Source organism: Enhydra lutris, unplaced genomic scaffold, assembly GCF_002288905.1.
Source record: "Enhydra lutris kenyoni isolate GAN:26980312 unplaced genomic scaffold, ASM228890v2 scaffoldscaffold22, whole genome shotgun sequence".
NCBI lineage: Eukaryota > Metazoa > Chordata > Mammalia > Carnivora > Mustelidae > Enhydra > Enhydra lutris.
In genome coordinates this window covers 1,015,848-1,036,088 of record NW_019154106.1, presented here as the reverse complement: position 1 = coordinate 1,036,088, position 20,241 = coordinate 1,015,848, and the positions used below count along the sequence as shown (strand labels likewise).

Sequence of the window (20,241 nt, the reverse complement as noted above, 5' to 3'; positions counted from 1 at the left end):
GCGGCTTCCAGGGCGGCGGCCGGCGCCTCTGTGGATGCCCTCCGTGTCTGCTGTGGGGGCGGCAGTGCCTGCCGTTGCCCGTAGCTGCTCTTTGCCAGGCCCTGTGGAGGGGCCCTGTGGGCCGTCCAAGTGGTTGGTCAGAGGCCTGACTGGCTCCGTCCGTCTTTCTGGAGGCCCTTCTCCGGGCGGCCCAGCTGTCCGGTGCGCGGCCCTGCATGTTCCAGCTGCGCTGGCTCTGAGCCTGGCCTCCGTCTGAGGCCACGGGGCCTGCATGGGCTCCGCCTTCCCGCACCCCAGCCCCCGGCACACGGTGGCTCGCTGCTCACCCTCGGCTCGCCCGCTCTCGGGCGCTGTCCCGAGCCACCAGCGCGCTGTCCGGCGTCTGACACCCACTGCTGTGTGATTCACCCAGTTTGTAGCTGCTGGTGATGGAGGGTGCGCCCGGGACCCGCCGCCCTGCCGTCATGCACCCGAGTGTCTCCTCATTCCTTTTTGATCTAGAAAACTCTTCCTTTGTCTCCTGTGTTCCCTGCCGCGTTGGCTTTGTGTCCCTTGCGATTTAGCTGCGTTTCAGGGGCTCATTTCTGGTTCCGCCTGTGAGTCCTTCGCCCTCTCTTCCGGTCTTAAGTTGCTTTGCCGCTGAGACAGCCTCACGGTGCGTGTGTCTTTCCGGGCTGTTTCAACGGTCGGGGGCTGCCTGTCCCGTCTTGTCTTCTTCCGTTTCGCTGGACTCAGCCACGAAGCCCTTCCCACATGCTTCTGAGTGAAGCTTGTGCTTTCCTGCACCCCTCGTCAGGGCGCCGGGCCGCTCGCCTTGCTGCCCGTACCGTGTGGCGCTCCCTCTGCCGTGACTGTTTTTGGCTAAGTGGTTCAGACCCCGTGTCTCCTCAGAGGTGTCTCTCTGTTGGAGGGGGAGGCTCTAGACAGGCCAGGGGGAGGAGGCGGGAGTGATCCGCGGGTCATGGACCCGTCGGGGGCGTCGGGATGAGCGCGAGCACACACGCGTCTCCCTGCTGGCCGGGACCAAGGAGAGGCCGCCCCGCAGCCGGCTGTCAGCTTCTGGCCTTCTGCAGTGCAAGGGGCCAGGGCTCCCTGGGGAAGTGGCTGGCTCTGATGGCAGGGCATGCCGTGGAACTAGGTGAGCCCAGGCGACCTTCTGGTACTCCGCCGCAGCCCCCGCAGGCTAGTCCTCCCCTCCCGGGGACTCCGTGTCACCCGGCCAGGGCAGGTGTGGCCATCCCATCAGTGGCTCTCCTCCGGGCCGGCAGTGAGTGAGGGGGTGCCTGAGGTCATGCAGACTCCCAGGCTGGCCGCGGGGACAGTGTCCTGCCGGGACAGAAGGAGCCTTTTTTGTCCTGCCTTCCCAGTGACTGGAGCTCTGTTGCTGGTGTCCTCAGCTGGGCTGGGCAGAGGCTGCCTTTCGCTGCTACACGTCGATCTGTCCTTTCCGTGGCTTTGGGGGCCCCTGCGGAGTGGATTGAACTTGGACAGATGAGAAGGTCAGCAGGGCCCTTTCTGGGATGTGGCCTTTCGGGCTGGGGGGAGGGCAGAGGCGAGCTGGGCGTACGGGCGCGCAGGGGCCCGGCGGGCTCTGGCTGTGCACTGTGCTGGGTGCGGCTTCTCAGCGGAACCCGTGGGGCCGGGTTGTCACTGTGTGTGGTCAGACCTGAAACCAGCGCTGAGCAGAGCGCCGTCCTCTTTCAGACTCTGTGGCCTCCCGGGTCGAGGACAGCTGCAAAGAAGGCCTTGGACGCTGGGCTTCTGGCAGCCCCACAGGAAGGCGCTCTGGGCATTCTGTGGAGACCTGCCCTCCAGAAGTAGCCTCTGCCCGGTGCCCACTCGCTGCCTGCTCGGGACGCCCTGGGCGCCAGCCAGCCTTGTCTCTCCGTGGCCGTGTGCGCGTTGCGTGTCGGTGTGCCGCGGGCCCAAGTCTGTGCTCTGCAGGCGTGCGGCCGGCCTGTGTGTCTGCAGCCCGGTGTCCCGGCCCCGCCGGTTTCTCGCCTCAGCTCGGCGGGGGTCAGGCGAGGGGTGTGTGTCGGCCGCACGAGCTCCTGGGGCAGAGCTGCTGCCCGCCCTGTCAGAAGGGCCATGTGGCGCCACCCTGGGCCTCACCGATGGGTCCTTCCCGAGCCATCTCCTGGGCAGTGGCCTTCATCCCACACGGTGCCCGCAAGGCGCCACTTTGAAAAGGCCATTGAGACACTCCCTCATCTGAGCGGACTTGGCCAGCCCTCGCCTGTAGAAGGAGCAGCTGTTTGTCCCCCCGCCCCCGCCCGCCGTGTCCTCATTGGCTGGTCTCCTGGAGGGAAGGAGGGAGGGAGGAGAGGAAGGAGGGACGGCTGTCCGCTGCCCTGGCTCCCACTTTCGCTGCCGGTCCCTGCACTGCCCCAGCATGCTTGGAGATCCCAGCGGTCTCCCCACAGACCGCGCTCTGCTCAGCCAGCCGCCCAAAGCTGGACTCAGCTGCAAAATGGTGCTTCAGGCTGTTGGCAAAGTGCTCAGGTGAACGGGGCGGGGGCAGTGGGGGCGGTCGGGTGTCCCTAGTCCTGGCCCGAGCTCAGCCTGGGGAACAGTGGCTGTAATTGCTGGCGGCGTGTAGCCGCGGGGCGGGGCGGGGGAGCCCTGGGATTTGGACAGGAACTTTGTTTGGAGCCAGGTTTTCCCTAAATGCCTGCATGTCCTGTTGCTCGTGGCCAGAGCTTGTGCTCCTGGAGGGGGTGCGGCCCTGGAGGGTCTGGGGGAGAACGAGGGGCCCACCAGTGATCTGTCTCCCTCTTTGTGGTTAACCATGTTTGTGACCACGGCAGTCCTGCCTTGCCCTCTCCCAGGCCTACCAGACCAGCATGGTGTCTGTCCGGTTGTCCCAGGTGGGATGACCGGAAACTATCCCTGAGTAGCCTTGTCCGGAGACCTGACAATGGGACTCAGCTGTCCGCTCTAGGGGCTGTTTCTGACAGCTTTTTAAATTGCTTTTTCTGACCTGTGGAGGGGTCTGGAGACACTCGCTCCAGTGCCGGTTCTGTGTCTGTAGAGAAGCTGCTTCGGGCACTGGCAGAGCGAGCGTGGCCTGCTGGCGGGAGGGGAGTGGGAGTGGCGCGCAGCAGCAGGCCAGCCTGCTGGCGGGAGGGGAGTGGGAGTGGCGGGCAGCAGCAGGCCAGCCTGACCCTCGAAGAGGGGCAGTCCTGTGCTGTGCTGGGGGGCTCGGAGGGGCCGCCGGACACTCGGGCTTACAGGAGCCCGTGCCGGAATGGGTCACGGCGTAGACTCAGATCCAGCTTCCTGCGGTATGAACCTCCTGCGTTGGCCTGAGAACAGTGGGTCATCATTTTTAAAATGGAAAGTGAACGTCTCTTGCTTTTCCAGTTCTGTCTTTAATTGTAACCAAGCTAAGCAGGCCTCTTGGTGACTGAGGGGGGAAGCCAAGCCCAGCTGGTGGTCAGCGTGGAGTGACCGAGGTATTCTAGAGCCTGTGTGTGTCTGTGCCCCCGACTAACTGTGGGCACCCCCGGTTTTCACTCTTCTCTTCCACGGGCTCCGTCCCTACAGCCGGTCACCTGCGTGCCACATGGGAGGACTCACAGTGACTTCCGAGTAGAAACCAGAGATCCCACCTGTCAGCTGACCTGAGCTGTCCTTCTGCAATGTTAGCTTGTGAGCTTTGGAACCGTGGGTGCCGGTGTGGCTGCGTGTCCTGTGCGCGTGTGCACGGTGGGAGAGCGAATGCTAAATGGGCTCTGCAGAGGACAGAGGCAACACTGACCCGGCCGGGCGTCGGCGTGCCGCTGCAGGAGACGAGAGGCGCAGGCCGCTCTCACCGGGGTGCCGAGAGGACTTCTCGGGGCGGGTGACGCTTCGGCCGGCGCCAGAGGAAGAGCGCGTCCTTCGCCGATGGAGAAGTGAAAGTCAGCTCCGAGCTCTGAGGCTGGTGGCCACACTGCGGCTCTGGCCGGGGGTCAGACGGGGCGCGGCAGCACCTGACGCGTGTGCACGTTGTGTCCACGGTGTCCGTGTACCTCTCTCAGTCTGCCTTGCCGTCTTCCGTCTTGATGGGTCTCGTTGTGTAGGGACACAGCGGCTTAGGAAAGCTTGGTTGTTTGGGGGCGCTGACCGCCAGGCAGTTAACCCAAGATGAGAAGTGACCTGCGCGTCCCTCTCCCCAGCACCCGGCTGGCCATGGCCTGTGGGGATTTGATGGGGGTCTCAGGGGGGTGTCTTCCCAGCTTTTGGTTTCCAAGGCTGTGCAATAGGAGGGAGTATAGTGACACCAGGGCACTAGGAGTGGCAAGAACGGACGCAGACGGGCACCTCCACGTGTCCGAAGTGGTTTTCGGGCCCCACTCTAGCCCACTGCGTCGGAAACCTGGGGGTCGGGAGTGGTGCCAAGCCCTGGTGTTTTCACTCGGCCCAGGGCTGAGGGTGATGTCTGGTCCTGGTGGGGACCCCGGGTGTGCCCTGACCGTCTGGGTGACAGGGCTGTCTGACGTCCCTGCAGAGCCTGGACTTCGGGCCCGGCTGCCCCATGGGGAGCAGATGGGCCTGTGCACAGGACCCAGGGGGAGCTCCTGCTCCACCCAGCCTGCCACCCCAGACGGCCGTGCCGGTCAGGCCCGGGCCCAGGCACTCCCTCCTGTGTTAGCCTGATGTGGGGAGCGGCGGGCTGTGCCCAGGGCCATGGGGACCCTGCTCGTGCTCTCAGTCCTCAGACGCCCGCTCCGGGGGCCCCTCCTTTCCCAGGCTACCGCCAGCACAGGCTCTGTAGCCGTGCAGCACTTTCTCTGGGGCCTTTGCGCACCATGGGCGCATCGTTCCTGCATCCGCACACGTCCCTCGTAATCCTGCTCCCCCACCCCCGGATCTTTGATCTCCGTCCTGTGAGGCCGCCTCCAGACCGGCTGTGGGGCTGCGCGTCTCACTGCCCACCTCCTCCCACGCGGCGTCTCCGTGCTTCCCTTGACCTCCCACATCTGCCCTGCCTCCTTCACAGCCAGAACCCCGGCTGTCCTGGGATGCCAGTGTCCTGGGAGCACCGCAGGGGCCAGATTGAGAGACAGAAAGCTGAGCAAGGCGGGGGGGGGGGGGGTCCTCTCTCTCTCACCCCCCGCTGGGCGCAGTTTCCCAGCTCTGTGCCTGGGGACCACCAGCCCCTTGCCCCAGCATGGTCAAGACCTTGAGGAGGCATCCCATGTTCCAGACCTGGCAGTTACGAGTTCCTCCTGGAGGGTGGGTCCAGGGCACCCCACATCTGCCTGTGGGGGCCGCCTCTCCGTGGGGAGCGTCAGCACGGGGCCCTCGAGTGTTCCCGGCGCTCCTGGGCAGGTGCGTCTCTCCTGGTGTGTCTGCGTCCCTAGGGGAGACCCCTGCTGTGGCTGTCGGGCGGCGTCATTCTGCGCCCTTGTGTCCCCTTGCTCACACGGGTGGGTTCTGTGGCAGTGCTGGCTCACACGGAGCAGCCCGAGGGGCTTTCCCGGTGGGACCGGTGGTGTGTGTCAGGCCAAGCGTGTGTGGGGTATGGGGACTGCTGCAGAGGTGGTAAAGGTGTCAGGAGCAGGGGACGGTGAGGGGTGAGGACACAGTAGAAGGATGTTCTCCGTGGAGCCTGGGCCCCTCCCAGACGGCTGGTCTGGCCTCGGAGCCCACCCGTTGGACCAGGAGCAGCACACAGGGTTCTGTTGGGAGGTCTCTGTGTGTACCTGTGGCCATGTTCTCCCCGCCCCCCCGCCCCCCAGGGTGCCAGCAGGCCCTGTGGCAGGCCATAGCCTTGTGTCCACCGTCTGGTCCCTTCGCTGCCACCCTGGGGGCCCCAGTGAGCAAGCAGTATAGGGGGAGAGCCAGAGAGGAGGAGCCCGGCCGTGCGACCCCCAGACAGCCTTCTGGGCCCTGGCTGGACAGAGCCTGCTCCAGAGCTCAGTGCCAGTGGGGTGGGGGGCACGGGGTCTTGTGTCCTTCCCCCGTGTGGCCATAGGGACAGGCATCACATGGCCTGTTGCTGCCAGTGGCAGAGGAACGGGGCTGGGCCAGAGCCACTTCTGGCACTCAGAGGGGCCGGATGGTTTGCCGTGGCCAGGACAGAACTTGGGGTGGGAGGGCCCCGTGTGGCAAGGTTTGCAGGACTGCTCCCACACAGGGGCCCTGGCCTGTACCTTTGCGTCAGTGCCCATCATCACTGCCTGCCTGTGGGACTGAAGGAAAGAAGACCCCGTGACCGGGCTGCGCGGAAATCTGCACTGGCTGGCCTGGCAGAGGGCTCGTTCCAGATTGCACAGAGGTCCAGGGCTCCCAGGCCCTCCCTGGATGATGGGGACAGGGGAGCTTGGGGGAAGCAGCTTGGAGAAGTCCAGCTTGGCGGGCCTGGTGTGCACCTGCCTTTTTGCCGCGTTTGTTGTAGAACAGGTGTGGACAGCAGCAGGGGAGAAGGGTGGGGAGGCTGAGGCCTTCTGATCACAGACGTCGCAGCCCACATCCCCTCCAGGACTCCTAGTCTCCCCTGGAAATGGACTTGCCAGCACAAGGGTGCCACACCCTTCCTAAGGCGGAGTCCCCAAGTGGGCCTCTCGTGTGGCCTCAGTGGCATCTTGCCCTGTGCCAGTTCCTGCTGCTGCTCCAGCACCAGCTGCCCATAGGCTGGTTCTGCTGTGTGGTCCTCGCGTCACTTGGTGACACGGCTCCTGGACAGCAGGACGAAGAGGAGGTCAGGCAGCCGTCTTCAGCCCGGGCCCCCACGTGCCGCATCTGCACACGTGTGATAGTAGAGTCCTCTAGACCCAGAAGTCGAGTCCTAGCATGTGTGACGAGCTCAGGGGTGGTCCTGGCCAGGTGTGAGTCTAGGGGAGGCACAGGCAGGGGTGCGCCTAGAGCACAAGTGGGGAGGTGGGGGTCAGATTGGGCCTGGACGCAGCGGAGGGGTGAGCAGGGCAGAACCGGCGCAGGCCGCAGGTGCATCCCGTGGGCCGGCCCCTTGCGTCTGGGCCTGTGGGCACAGATCGTCTTTCCAGGCCACTTCAGGCTTTCTGACAGGACGGCATGCGACTCAGTAGCAGAGACCAGGGTCAGGAGAAGGGCAGGGCGCAGGGAGTGAAATGGCCTGCCCAGCCTCCTGGTGGAGCATCTGAGGGCATGGCAGAGCCCCTGGGCTCCCTGAGCCCTCCCAGGGCCCAGTCTTCCCCTGCGTGCTCTGGGGAAGGTGGGAACCTTGCTGTCTTGGTCCAAGGGACCACAGGGCCCTGAGAGGCGTGTGTCCACACTTGTCCCCAGTGAATGGCCTCCCGCCCAGCCAGAGGGACCCCTGATGTACTCATGCAGGTGTGTGTGTAACAGAGGAAGAGACATTCATGCCCTTGCTCCAGCCGCCCAGGCCGCATGCGGTCCCTCCCTGTCCCCAGGACACTGTGGCCCTGCATGGCATTGGTTACTCCCGGTGGTGCACCAGGAGGCTAAGAACATGTCGCCTTTTAAGGAGAAGATTTGCTGAGAAGCTGATGGAAAACATTTCCCTGGCATTCGGGGAGCATTTTTCCTTCCTGTTTCTCTTAAATAAACCACTAGCAACCATTTCAAAACAGACAAAAAGGACAGGGTCAGGGAGCCACAGAGACATTTTGCCCCACTGGAGTGAGGGCGGGGACAGGGCGCACAAGGAGCTGGGTGCCCTGAGTCCTTAGGACGGCCGTGTCCGGCCCGGCCACCAGTGGGCTGCACCCCAGCTGAGACCCGCAGAGCATTCACATTTGGGCAGCCGGGCTGGACACGGAGGCCAGGGCTGAGCTGGTTTGCTTCTCCTTGCGCGGGCGCTGCAGACCTCGAGGGTGTGAGCGTGTGGGGCCTGGCCAAGTATGGCAGCCCCGAGGCCAGGTCCTCAGCCTGCCTGCCCCCAGCCCCCCAGCCCAGCCAGCACCCCGACCACAGCCTGCCAGGTGTGTGGGCGGCCTCCGGTGCCGCGGGCTCACGGCCATCCCGACAGTAGTGTGCGTGGCTTGGCTGTGGCGCGGGCGTGCTCACTCCTGCCCCTCAGCGCTGTGGAGCACGACAGGGGCTCTGAAGGACGTGTCTGCTGGAACTCCAAGGCCTCCCATCCGTCTCATCCTGTCCCCGGGGGTAGATGGACACGCTTCCCCGGGGCTTCTGCTCCTGGGGCGGGGATGACACCTCCTTGAGAATTTATAGCCAAAGGCGGCCTTTTCTGGTCAGTAGGATGTCCTGACAGCATTGACTTGCGGTTTGTTTCTGCGAGTCGCGCTGGGTCCCCTTGTACCGTTGAAAACGGAGTCGTCCCACGGAGAAGCAGGAGACTCTGCTGTTAGGCACTTTCCTTCGGCTTCTCAAGCTTCCCCCAGGAACTGAATTCTAAACCTCCAGCGGGAGGGGGAGTCCCTGCAGGTACGGGAGGATTACAGCATTGCTCTGAGCTGCTCCCCAGATGGCAGGAGGCCCCCCTGCTCCTCCACGTTGGGCGGTTGCTGCTGGGAAGGGCCATGTCCGCACATGGCCCTCCACGGGATCCAGTGTTCCGGGCCCATTTGCCCAGTATGGGCTCCATTGTGGCGTTCGGTGACTTATGACAGACCCAGCCTGGGCCATGTTCCCAGCCGTGCGCTCTGGGCCACTGTCCTGGCCACTTTTCCCTCTTAGGACACGTTCTACCTTGTTTGGGCAACTAGGCTGCACTCACCGTGGCCCTGGCTCTGGCCTCTGGGCGGCTGGCACGAGGCTGGTCTGGGGCCCAAGGCTCCCCGCCAGGGAGGCCCTTCAGCCCCGAGAACTCTGGCTGATGGGGCATAGGTACTGATGCTTGCAGGATTTGAAGGAAAACAGACGTTTCAAAAATATGTATTTAGTCCTATAAAAATAGCTATAACGAGCCCATTCAGTTTCTGTATGACTGTATTTTTATGGAAAACAACTATTTTTGTAAGCAGAAAAAACTTCTGGTGCAAAGAGGTCATTAGCGTCTCTGTAATGCCTGGTTCACGCCCACTTCCCTGCCCCCACCCGGATCCTGCCCTGTGGGCTTGGGGTGGAGCCCAGGTGAGCAGGGACGGGGCTGTGCAGGGGAGTCCCGGCGCGTCGGCACACAGCGAGGCCTCTTTGAGGCCGGGCAGGGGGATCAGCTGCACAGAAGGATGGGGGGCCTGGGCCAGGGGAGCCCGTCCCTGTGTCCCACCTGGCAGCCCTGCGGGCCCAGGTGTCTGCAGTGTCACGTGGGGGCTGGAGCCTGACTAGTGGGGCTGCCAGCCCACCTCTTCAGTGGGCCCCGAGCCACCTGCCTGTCGTGGCTTCCATGCGTGGCCCTGTGGCATCAGGCCTCTGGCACATGTGTCTGCATCCCACTTTGCCCTCGTGGCGGCGGGGGGCCCAGCCGGTCGGGCCGTGGGCCCCTGACAATGGCAGGGGAGGGCAGAGCAGCTTCCTTCCATTCCTGGTGCCCACTGGGAGCAGAGTCTCCTGGGCTGTCTCAGAAAGAGCCTCTGGTTGTCCCACTGGCAGGGACAGCCCAGCTCGTATTCTGAGACCCAGCTCGTGGCCTCCACGCCTGCTTTGTCACGCAGTGACCCCCGCTGCCTTGTCTCCGGCAGGAAGTCTAAAGCAAAGCCCAACGGAAAGAAGCCCGCCGCGGAGGAGAAGAAGATGTACCTGGAGCCGGAGTACACCAGGTCCAGGATCACCGACGTCGGCTTCAAGGAGCTGGTGGTGCTGCCCCGCGAGATCGACCTCAATGAGTGGCTGGCCAGCAACAGTGCGTGGGGCGCAGGGTTGGGGAGGGTGCCACAGCGGCCGCAGGCCGTCACCTGACCGAGGACTTCCTGGAGCTGGTGGCCAGCCCTCTAGTGTGCTTAGAGCCTCCCCAACACCAGGACCCGTTGCAGGTCCCGGCCAGGCCAGGGACGGGCCACCAGTGCCAGGGAGTGTCTGGAGCGGGTGTGTGGCTGCAGGGCTGGCAGTGCCGAGTTCGTGGGAAGGCTGCGGCCTGTGGGAGGGGCGGGTGGACCTCAACTCCAGCCACTGGGCAGGCCTGGGGCTTGGGGCTCACGGCACGGCTGCCTGCCGCAGCCCTCGCGGAGGGGACTCCATCCGGTTGCCCGCCGGCTCTCTGCCCGGCTTGGTGCTATGCAGACACCTGCCGGGCGCACACGACAGCAGCCGATGGCCGGCGTCCAGGGCCTCTGCTCTGCACTGGGACGTGCGTCTCTGGTCTGTGGTGCGTGCTGGCTTCGTGTGGGTCTGCAGGGCACCGGGCCGCAGAACGGTGCCGCAGTGGTGGTTTCTCATGCCCGGGCCTTCTCTTCTCTTGCAGCCACCACGTTTTTCCACCACGTCAACCTACAGTACAGCACCATCTCAGAGTTCTGCACAGGAGAGGCGTGCCAGACGATGGCCGTGTGCAACACGTGAGTCGCTCACGGCACCCGCAGGTCTCCTCAGCAGGGTCCTGGCTGCGGCGGCCCCTCCTGTCCCTGTGGGGACAGAGCCCAGACGGGAGGCACTCGGTGGTATAGGGTCTGCTGGGATGCGGGGTGCCAGCCGGCCAGAGGCTGGTGGCTGAGCTCCTCGGGGCCGGGGTGTTTCCATAGTACGTGCCTCGGTGGGTTTCCTAAGACCGTGGCACGTCAGGAAGCTACAGGCGCTTCCCTGCTTCGCTGGCTCTCCGGATGCAGGATGGCTTTTCCCGAGAGCTCCTGCTCTGTGTCGAAGGAGTGAGGAGGGGGAGAGCGAGGGACTAGGTGGAGAGGCCACTCGTTGCTTTCTCCATTGGCTGGTTTTGTGGGGCTGGGATGCCTTCTCAGTGAGTTTTCCATGGGCCCAGATGCGTTCGTTTTCTTCCGGAAGCTTGTGCACACTTGTGTCCTCAATAGCCAGGAACCCCAGGGGCTTCGAGGCTCCCCTGGTGGATTGGCGGCTGCTGCTCGGGGCGGGGGCGGGAGAGCCGCTGCACGGCACGGGCTTGCCACTGGCCTCTGATAGCAGAAGGGCTGGACGGCGGCTGCAGACAGAAGGCCAGGTGCTGGGGCTCAGCCTGGGGCTGTTGGGACTGAGGCGACGGCGTGGGAGCCCTTTTCTCACACCTTCTTTTATCGTTAGGGCTGATGCTAGCACGCAGGAGCCGCCAGCCCTGCTGTGAGCACAGTCTGCCGCCCGCCAGGCTCCCAGGCCCAGGCCCAGCTCCAGCTTAGGCAAGCGGAGGTCTCAGCCCCACTAGGCCCCACTAGGCCCCACTCTTGTGGCCCCAGCAGGTCACAGCTCAGGGCCAGGTCCCGTGGGAGCAAATGTAGACAGTGGTTGGCTCTCCACTCTGTCACCCAGAAAGGGCCACTGATGGGAGCCCAGACATTACATGTGTCCCCACTGGCCGCAGCCAGGGATGCCCCTGGGAGGGTGGGGCAGGTGAGCTTGGGGGAGGGAAGTGCCCTCAGCAGAGCAGAGCGCCCTGCTGCAGATGCTGGAGGCCAGCGAGGACTGTGTCCTAGAGCTGTCCTGTGTGTGGCACACTCAGAAGGACGCTGCTGGCTTTGCCTGACCCAGCGGAGTCCGAGGTGGCCCGTAGGGCAGGCAGTGGGGAAGCTCATCTCTGCTCCCAGGCGTCCTTCAGTATCTCCAGGCTTGAGAAGAGACTCCTTGAAAGTGCGTAGAGCTTGGTGTGAGATGGAATCTGGGGAGCCTGCGCCCCGACTTCTCGTTCTTCATGGTTGCAGCCGCCTTCGCGGGGTCTTCAAGGCTTACGGACCTGGCACGCTCTTCCGCCTTCCTAGCAGCTGTTTGACGTCGAATTAGGTGAAGAGAAAAAGGCAGGTTTGCCAGAGGTCCCCGAACTGTGTGCTGCCCCAGGACCAACATGTGTGCCTGGGGCCTGGAGTGGGGCTGAGACCTGTGTCCACCCTGCTGGGCCCTAGACTTGGAAACCAGAGGGTTGTGTTGGAGGCCCAGAAGGTGACAAGAAAGGGCTACATGGAGAATGTGTTTGAAGAAATAATGGCTGGAAGCTTTCCAAGCTTGGCAGACGCTAACATACAATTCAAGAAGCTGAGTGAACTCCAAGTAGGACAGACTGTTGAGTCCAGGCACAGGCGGGTCATAACAAAACTGGGCAAAGAGAAGGCCTTCTCGGAGCAGAGCCAGTCCTCGAGGACATGGGTGAGTGACTGCTGTGCTCGTCGGAACCCTTGGGCCACAAGGAAGCTCTGCCACATTTCTAACGCATTGCAAGTAAAGAGCAATCAGCCCTAGTCCTCCTTCCAGCAAACATGTCCTTCAGGGCTTTGCTGAAATACGGACATTTCTCCGATGGCGGAAGACTTAAAGCATCCGCAGTGGCAGACCTGCTCCTGCAAGGGGTCCCCAAGTGAGGGGACCGGGACCGTCCGTGCAGAACAAGCACCAGGGATGGAAATAGGGACTGTCCCTTTCAAGTGCTTTGAGCCACACTCATGTGATGGGTGACAGCAGAGGAGATGGCGGTGGGCTGGGCTGGAGTGGCGGGAGAGCAGGTGGAGTGTGCATTCCGACGCCGGCGAGCGGCCTCTGGCGAGTTGTGTAGAAGGTGTAGTCAGAGTCGCAGTTGGTAAACTGAAAGGGAAGACGAAAACATAACCCAAAAGAAGGCGGGAAAGAGGAGTTCCAAGGGACGAGAAGCAAAGGGGCCAAACGGTAAACGAAAGATGGTAAAAAATTCAAGCAACCAGAAATTTCCGTAAACGTCAGCGGTACAGAGGCGCTGAGTGCAAGGCAGAGATCGCCGAGTCGTCTGCCCGTCGCGGGGCTGTGCGCCCAGGCCCCCGCTGGGAGCCGGATTCTGCGGACCACACCAGACCCTGTGGCCTGCGAGAGTGTTATCGGTAGATCAGGTAGAGAGGTTAACACTCGCGACCGGTGACAGAACGGGACAGTTGCAGCAGCGTGCCGTCGTCAGTCACGTGAGTGCGGTCTCTCTCAGGTCTCCTGCCACGCTGTACCCGCTTTCTCCTGCTGACCGTGTGCCACTGTGAAACGTGGGCGGGGGTGGCGTGGCGGCGTGGCGCCCCCGCACATCACGCTCAGCCTCTGCCGCTGCGCCTGGAGGCGGGGCCGGTCTGCTTCTGGACGGCGCCTGTCGCCAGGAACTGGGACCCAGGAAAGTGAAACCGTGGACAGAGGGGCCCCGCTCTGCAGGAGCGAACTTCTGCCCAGAGCCGCTGCAGAGCTCTCACGAGTCAGCAAGGATGCAGGACGGAGTCGCACCGTCGGCCGGCTGGGCTGCGAGCGTTTCACCGTCGACCACCAAGGCCATGTTCTTCTCAAGCGCACGTGGCGTGAGTGGTCAGCAAAGGAGATCGCATCCCGGTCACAGAACAGGCCTGTACAAACTCGGAAGGGCCAGGGTGCTACTGCGTTCCTTACCTGACCGTCGTGGGGGTGAACTAGAATCAGTCACAGAAATGTAACAGGAAGATCTCCAGATACTTGGGAATGACGCACGGGTCGAGAGGAGTCTCAGAGGGAATTAGAAATGTTTTAAACTGAGCACAAATGAGGATGCAGCGCACCCGAATTTGTGAGACACGGCAGAGCTTTGAGGGGAATCTGTAGGGTTACGTGTTCGTTACAGGAGAAGGATCTCAAATCAGGAACCTCAGCTTCCACGTTAAGAAACTAGAAAAAGAACAATAAACCCAAACTGAGCGGAAGAAAAGAATAATAGAGTAGGAATCACTGAAATTGATCTCTGAAAACAGGAAAATCCATGAAACCAGTAGCCGATTTCTTGAAAAGTTCAGGGAAGTTGATGGATCTTTCGCAAGACGGATGGGTAGAAACGGAGCAGGGTGTCAAGATGAGAATGAAGGGGCCGTCACTGTAGACTCAGCAGATACTAAGCGGATATTAAGGAAATGTACCAAACGTACCAAAAATCCCTGCATACGTAAGTTGGGCAGTTTAAATGGACTGATTCCTTGGTAAGAACAAAAAACAGCAAAATACACTCAATGGGCGGTGCTGCGCTGTCCAGCGAGAAACCAGGAGTAGACGGCGTCCACAGTGGAGAACTAGAAGTGCCCCCGTTACTGTCTACGGCACGGTTGTCTGTGTAGAAAACCCCAAGCAGTGCCCACTTGGAGCCCCAAACTGAGAGAACTGCACCATTTACAACAGCCCCACAGAGGACGAAATGCTCAGGGATAAACCCGGGCCAGCACACACGTGCCCACACGCCGCAATGGGCAAGGGGCCGGGGAGCAGCCGCGGGGAGGCCCGCATAGCCGGGGGGCGCGTGGCCCTTGTGGGCGCCGAGGGTGAGCTCCCTGGGATCCATCTTCTCATTTCCTGCCTCCTCGGTCCGAATCCCGGCAGAGTGTTTGCAGGAGGGGACCAGTCGACTCGGACAGTGCGTGGACGGCCGTGGCCGCTACTGCGGCCGCAGCAGTGCTGAGGAGAGAACCGTGAGGCTGCAGGCCTCCCGCCCCCCGGCTCCAGTCGCGGGCAAGCCGCGGCGATCAGGGGCGCGTGGGGAACAGACACACGGAGCAGGGCGCCATGTAGGCTCCGCAGACAGCCCCGCACGAAGGCGGCCGTCTGGTTTTGATGCAGATTCCAGAGACGCGGTGCAGGAAGGCTGGTCTGTTAAACCAGTGCCCGGAAGACCGCAACTCCAGACACCAGGGAGAGAAAAGTGAGTCTTGACCCAAATCGCACACTTTATGCCAAAATTAGCTTCAAATGGATTCTAAATTGTGAAACCAGAAGACTTTCGGAAGAAAAGGAGGAGATTTTCATGTCCTACGGCTGGGTGAGGAGCTCTTGGCCGTGACACAAGGCCCGCCATCGAGGAGGAAGAGGCAGGAGGCCCGGCACAGTCCGCGGAACTTCGGCTCGGAGGAGGAAGACAGACCGCAGGCCAGTCCCACACCTGGGAGGGCACCGGCGCCCAGCGCGGATGAGGAGCCCTCACAGCAGCAGTGGTCACCGGCGGGCCCGGGCTGGACACACGGGTCAGCAGAGAGGACCAGGGAGGACGGCGTGCCCCGTGCTGGCGGAGCGACGCGCGAGCCTGGCCGACGGCGGCTGGCGGCCTCTTTGGGGCCCAGCACTGCCGATCTGGACTGTTCGTCTGAGACAGGCGAGAGCTTGTGCTCACACAGAGCCCTGCCCGGGAGCACTTAGAGTCGCCTGAGCTGGGGTTGCCCCGGACTGCCAGTGAGCCCGGCATCTTCCGGCAGGTGGACGCCTGGGCACACTGGCCCCTCCGTGCTGGAGGAGGAAGGGCCGCGGGGCGCACACCGAGACGTGGCTGGAGCCGGAGCCCAGCTCAGGATGTCCCGTGGCGTTCCCCAGGGGCCCTCCCTGCTGTGTCGGGGTGGGGTGGGGTACCTGGGCCTGGGTGGGTGAGGCGGAAGGACGCCTGCCGGAGTGCCCTGTGTACTGCGCCATCGCGGAAAAACGAAAACAAGAGGAACGTTGACAGCAGAGTGTCTCGTCTTTCAGACAGAGGGGGCAGTCCTCGTTGTCCCTCAGGAGCTAGTCTCTCTGGGCTGCACGTGGTGGGGACACGTGTCCCCGTTTCTAGCTGCAGTTGTGTTTTCTGGCCCTCTGGCCCCTATGGCCTGGTGCGTCGGCACCTGCCCTCAGTGCAGGGGGATCGGTGGAGCAGGTGTCTGGTGCCCGCCGCAGACATGGACCTCACGGCAGACGTGGGCCTCAGCCCGGCCCCCAAACACCGGGCTCCGCCTCCGGCACAGGGACCCCTCGGGCTGTCCAGAGAGACACAGAAAGGGGCTTTGTCTTCGAGTCCTCAGGTGATCTGAGCAGCCTGTGCTGATGTCTGGGCTGGCGGGAGGAGGGTCCGGCAGAGCCTCCTTGTGGGGGTGGGGTGGGGGCGCTGGGGCAGCTGTCCCAACAGACGGGCGCGCTTCTCCGGGCTTTGTCTCAGCAGCTCCATTGCCCACTTACATTCCTGGACCTTGTGCGGCACCTGGCTCCAGGCTCTTGGGCAGCCGGCCTCCCTGCAGGTGCGCCGCAGTGCCCAGAAGCAGCCTGAGAGCAGGTACAGCAGGAAGGTCTGCCTTCTGCAAAGTCACACCCCAGACCTTCCGCCTCCGAGTGGCAGTTGGGCCGCTTATCCCCTTATCCACGAAGGGCTGGCCCCTCCCTGAGCCTGTCCATTAGTGTGGAGGCTGTGCTTGCCTGGTCTTGCCAGCTGGCCCCACACCCCGCCCGGGGCCAGGCAGAGCGCCTGCTCCTGCTAGACAGAGGTGGGCTTGCTGGAGCAGAGGCGGTGGTGGTAGACTGTCCCGAGGGCCTTGGCCAGGGTCAGGCTGACCGTGGGAAATGGGAACCCCCGCTGTCCTGGGGACAGGTCCGACAGAGTGGTGGGCGTGGGCCAGCCCTCATACCAGGCAGGGGTACTTGGCACACTCAAGAAATCAGGCCAGGGTACTCTGAGCCCACGCGGGGTCCCTGAGCGGGGTGGGATGTGGAGGTTTGGGGGAGCCTAGTCCAAGCTGACTCTGAGGCCAAGTAAAGCCAGGAAGGGAGGGGGCTATGGGGGCTGCGGGACAGAGCGAGACATCTGTGTGGAGCCTGGTGCCCTGTGGCTGCCTGTCACTGGCTGGGGCAGGGGCTGAGAGGGTCGGGGTCTAGGCCTCTCAGTCACTCCCAGGTGCAGCCCCACGCCCACATGCACCACATCCCTCGGCCTCCCTCACCCCCCACCCCGGCTCTCCGCCCTCCTGTGGCTCTGGGTCCAGCCCTTGGTGAGCCAGCCTGCAGGAGCAGAGGGTGGGACAGCAGGGGGGTGGCCAGGTGGGTGCCCACCAGGCGCTTGGGTTCGTTCTGCTGGAGAGAAGAGCACTGGGCAAGGAGGGCCTTCGGCGCTCACACAGTGAGAGCTCCCAGGTATCTCTGCCCACGAGTGCCCCAGCTGTCCTCCCTGAAGACTGGCCGTTGGAGGGCATGGGGTTCCCAAGGGTCGAGGCCCAGCTGACAGGTCAGAGCGGTACCCCCAGAGGAGGAGGGACAGCAGGGAAGAGTGCGCCATCCGTGCCTCTCCACAGCCTAAAAACGCGCGTCCCTCTGAAAGAAGGAGGCGTGCAGCCACGCAGGAGAGAGAACGGACACGCCTGCTGTTGGTGTCTGTACGGCAGGCTCTGTCCTGGACACTGCTCTGAGTCGGTGTGGGCAGCCCCTTGTGGGACACAGCTGGGGGTCTCCAGTGGTGGGGAGCAGTGTGTCTGCCCCTGGGGGCTCTGGGAGGGGGAGCCTGGGCACCTGCTACACCTCCACTGCTGGTGGCCGGGGGAGGGTGGGGCCTGGGTGTCTGCAGGGACAGCGTGACTGATCCCCTCTGCCCCACAGACAGTACTACTGGTACGATGAGCGGGGGAAGAAGGTCAAGTGCACCGCTCCCCAGTACGTCGACTTTGTCATGAGCTCCGTGCAGAAGCTGGTGACGGACGAGGATGTGTTCCCCACGAAATACGGTACGTCTCTGCCCGGCTGCGCTCCTCCCTGCTGGGCGGCTGTGGCTGCCGACACAACAGGGCCAGACCTACGGGCTGGGGGCGGCTGTGTGACCTTGGCTCTGAAGCCGGGCAGGTGGGCTCTGGCAGGGTTAGCCCAGGCTGGGTCAAGACCCCACCCATGCCAGGCTCTGGGAGCTCTGGCCTCTGCCTCCAGCTCCGCCCCCTGTACAGTGGGGCCACTGCAGTCCACTTCTCCGGGGGTCTGAGAGGCGACAAGCAGCAGCCGCCTCGCGTCCCGGCCTGGGCAGGTGCTGCCCTGGGCTCCCGGCCAGTACGGAGCTAACGGACGGTGCTCGGCCAGCAGGAGGCACCCGTGCACCTTGGTTCCGTCCTCGTCTGTGGCCCGGCCATGTAGAGGCCCAAGAGCGTCTGTCAGGGAAGCACATGTGACCCTGGGGCCGAGTCCGAGCTTTGGATGGCCCATGGCAGGGTCACGGGCCCCTCGACGCAGAGGCGGCCCGTCCAGATCTGCAGACACCCGGCTCTCGGGGCCCAGGGGGACAGGTCACTCGGTTGCCTGCCAACGGGCTGCTGAGTGGGGAGGGCGTGGCCACAGGAACCCTCCCGGCCGGTCCTGCCTGCCATCTCCTTCCTGCTGGCGGGAGCTGGGGCCCCCGAGAGGCGCGGTGGACGGCGCGGAGGGCGGGCTGACGCCGCGGGCTCCCCCACAGGCAGAGAATTCCCCAGCTCGTTCGAGGCTCTGGTGAAGAAGATCTGCAAGTACCTGTTTCACGTGCTGGCGCACATCTACTGGTCCCACTTCAAGGAGACGCTGGCCCTCGAGCTGCACGGACACTTGAACACGCTCTACGCCCACTTCATCCTCTTCGCCAGGGAGTTCAACTTGCTCGACCCCAAAGAGACCGCCGTCATGGACGACCTCACGGAGGTGCTGTGCAGCGGCGGGGGCCGCGGCGGGGGCGGGGGGGCCGGGGCCAGCGGCGGGGGTGCGGGGGCACAGAACCACGGGAAGGAGAGGTGAGCCCCCGGCCGGACAGGCGCACACGTGTGCAGAGACGGTGGTGCGTGTGCCTGCGTGTGTGCGCACGCACTGGGCACGCTCGGCGGGAGGCCTGAGAGGTCATCGCTGCCCCCCCCCCCACCTGGCCTGGGCGCGCCGAGAGCGGGCTCCCCAGACGCTGGCAGGCCGCACGTCAGACTGGCTCCCCGCCGGGGTTTTCCTGTTGGATGGACGAGTGCCACTCGTCAAGAAGGACTTTTGGATTTCATTCATTCGCTCAACAAACATTTATGGGACTGCTGGTCTGAGTTTCCTTCTCCTGTGGGGCTTTCCTTTCCTTGGTCTTCCGTGGGGCTCCCGCCCTGCCACCCCGCCCCTGCCCCAGGGACTCTGCTGTTTTGAGAGAAACACGCCAGTGAGAGCTGGGGCCCCTTCCCAGGAGGGACTGGGCTCCATCTGGTTTGTCTCCAGGGTGGAGCTGCTTCAGAGATTCCTCCCGGCCCCTCAGACCTCCCTTTCCTGGCCTTGCTTGGATCTTAGCTGTCGGCGGCTCTGAGCGGGTGGAGGGGTGGCCAGGGGTGCCCCTAGGGGCCCTGACCTGTGGCTGTGCTCCCCTCTCTCCTGTCCCGCTGCTCACGAGGGCCCCTGGACTAGCTGGGCCTAGGACCCAGGTGCCTGGGCGGGTGGCCTGTGTGGAGACGCGGCTGTTGGTGGGAGGCTGGGTGTCCCTGCTCGGCGCACCTGTCCGGTCGTAATAAAAAGAATTCTCTCAGGTTAGCGCCTGTGTGTGTGCTCAGCGTCTCGGCGATCCGTGCTGACGGCACCAGGGCTGGTGCGAGACTGAGGGTGGCCTGGTCGAACAGCTGGGACCATGGCCTGCCTCCTGGCCACCCCGGGCTGGGCTCTTCCTGCCAGGGTCAGCCGCAGGCTGCCCTGCTGACCTGTGTCCTCACTTGGCCTGTGGGGCTCGGGAAACTGAGGGTAAGGGACACCTGTCTTGTTTCCTGCGTTCCAGGGAGCCTTGACCACTCTGCTTGTGCTGTGCCCTCCGTGCAGGTGGCAGGGACCCTAGAGTGTGTGCTGGAGCGGGCTGGGGGGGCCCCGGCCAGCCTGGCCCCGGGGGCTGTGCTGCAGGAGCCAGTCCTGGCCTGGGCACTGTGGTCTGAGGGATGAGCAGAGAGGAAAGAAAGCTCGGGAGCAGGGTGAGTACAGAGGCCGGGTGGGGCGGCACCTAAACCGAAGCCTGGAGCTTTTCTAGGCGCTGTGCGGGCGGAGGAGAGACAAGAGGAGGCTCCAGCAGGGTGTCCCGCCCTCCTACCCCTGACATCTTGCCTGGGGACAGCCGATGGCTGTCGTGCTCACCACCCCCTCAGCACCCACATAGCCCTAAAAGGTGGGGGGCCCTGATCTCTGTCTCCTGACTCACTGAGGCTCCCACACCCTCCCACCCTCAGCCTTCACCCCACTGGGTAGGTCCTGTTTCGGTCCTGCTGCCGCTCATCTGGTCCTTAAGCTCGGCTACTGCCAAGCGTGCTTATGGCCTTCCTCCACTTCCCGGGCCATCACCAGCCCCAGCCCTAGCCGGAGACCAGAGCCCACCCCCCACCTCTGCTTCCCACAACGGGGGTCTTCCCAGCCTGTGGTGGCCCCTGGCCCGCCTGCCTTCTCTGCACTCCTGGTGATGGCTCCTTCTCCTCCTGCCCCCACCTGACAGTCCTGCAGCCAGCCACAAAGTGCAGGCGCCCTGGAGTGCCTTGTCTCCATGTCCTGGCCCCCACCTGTCCCCCAGGGTCCTGC

At 63.8% G+C, this 20,241-nt stretch overlaps 1 protein-coding gene across 5 annotated transcripts in view; it reads left to right on the top strand.

The window, feature by feature from the left end:
• Positions 1 to 19,221, top strand: part of LOC111149847 (MOB kinase activator 2) — a 29,604-nt gene extending 10,383 nt beyond the window's left edge. The window contains exons 1-5 of one of the 5 annotated variants that reach the window (XM_022507154.1): positions 7 to 1,499; positions 9,570 to 9,730; positions 10,289 to 10,382; positions 17,317 to 17,441; positions 18,155 to 19,221. In XM_022507154.1, coding sequence (XP_022362862.1) covers positions 1,492 to 1,499; positions 9,570 to 9,730; positions 10,289 to 10,382; positions 17,317 to 17,441; positions 18,155 to 18,465 — 699 coding nt within the window. In that variant the 5' untranslated portion in view covers positions 7 to 1,491 and the 3' untranslated portion in view covers positions 18,466 to 19,221. Of the gene's footprint in view, positions 1 to 6; positions 1,500 to 1,535; positions 2,503 to 5,093; positions 5,317 to 6,718; positions 7,300 to 9,569; positions 9,731 to 10,288; positions 10,383 to 17,316; positions 17,442 to 18,154 lie in introns of those variants that run through there. The other 4 variants (XM_022507151.1, XM_022507150.1, XM_022507153.1 and 1 more) reach the window with 4 other exon arrangements.
• Positions 19,222 to 20,241: the final 1,020 nt, after the last annotated feature.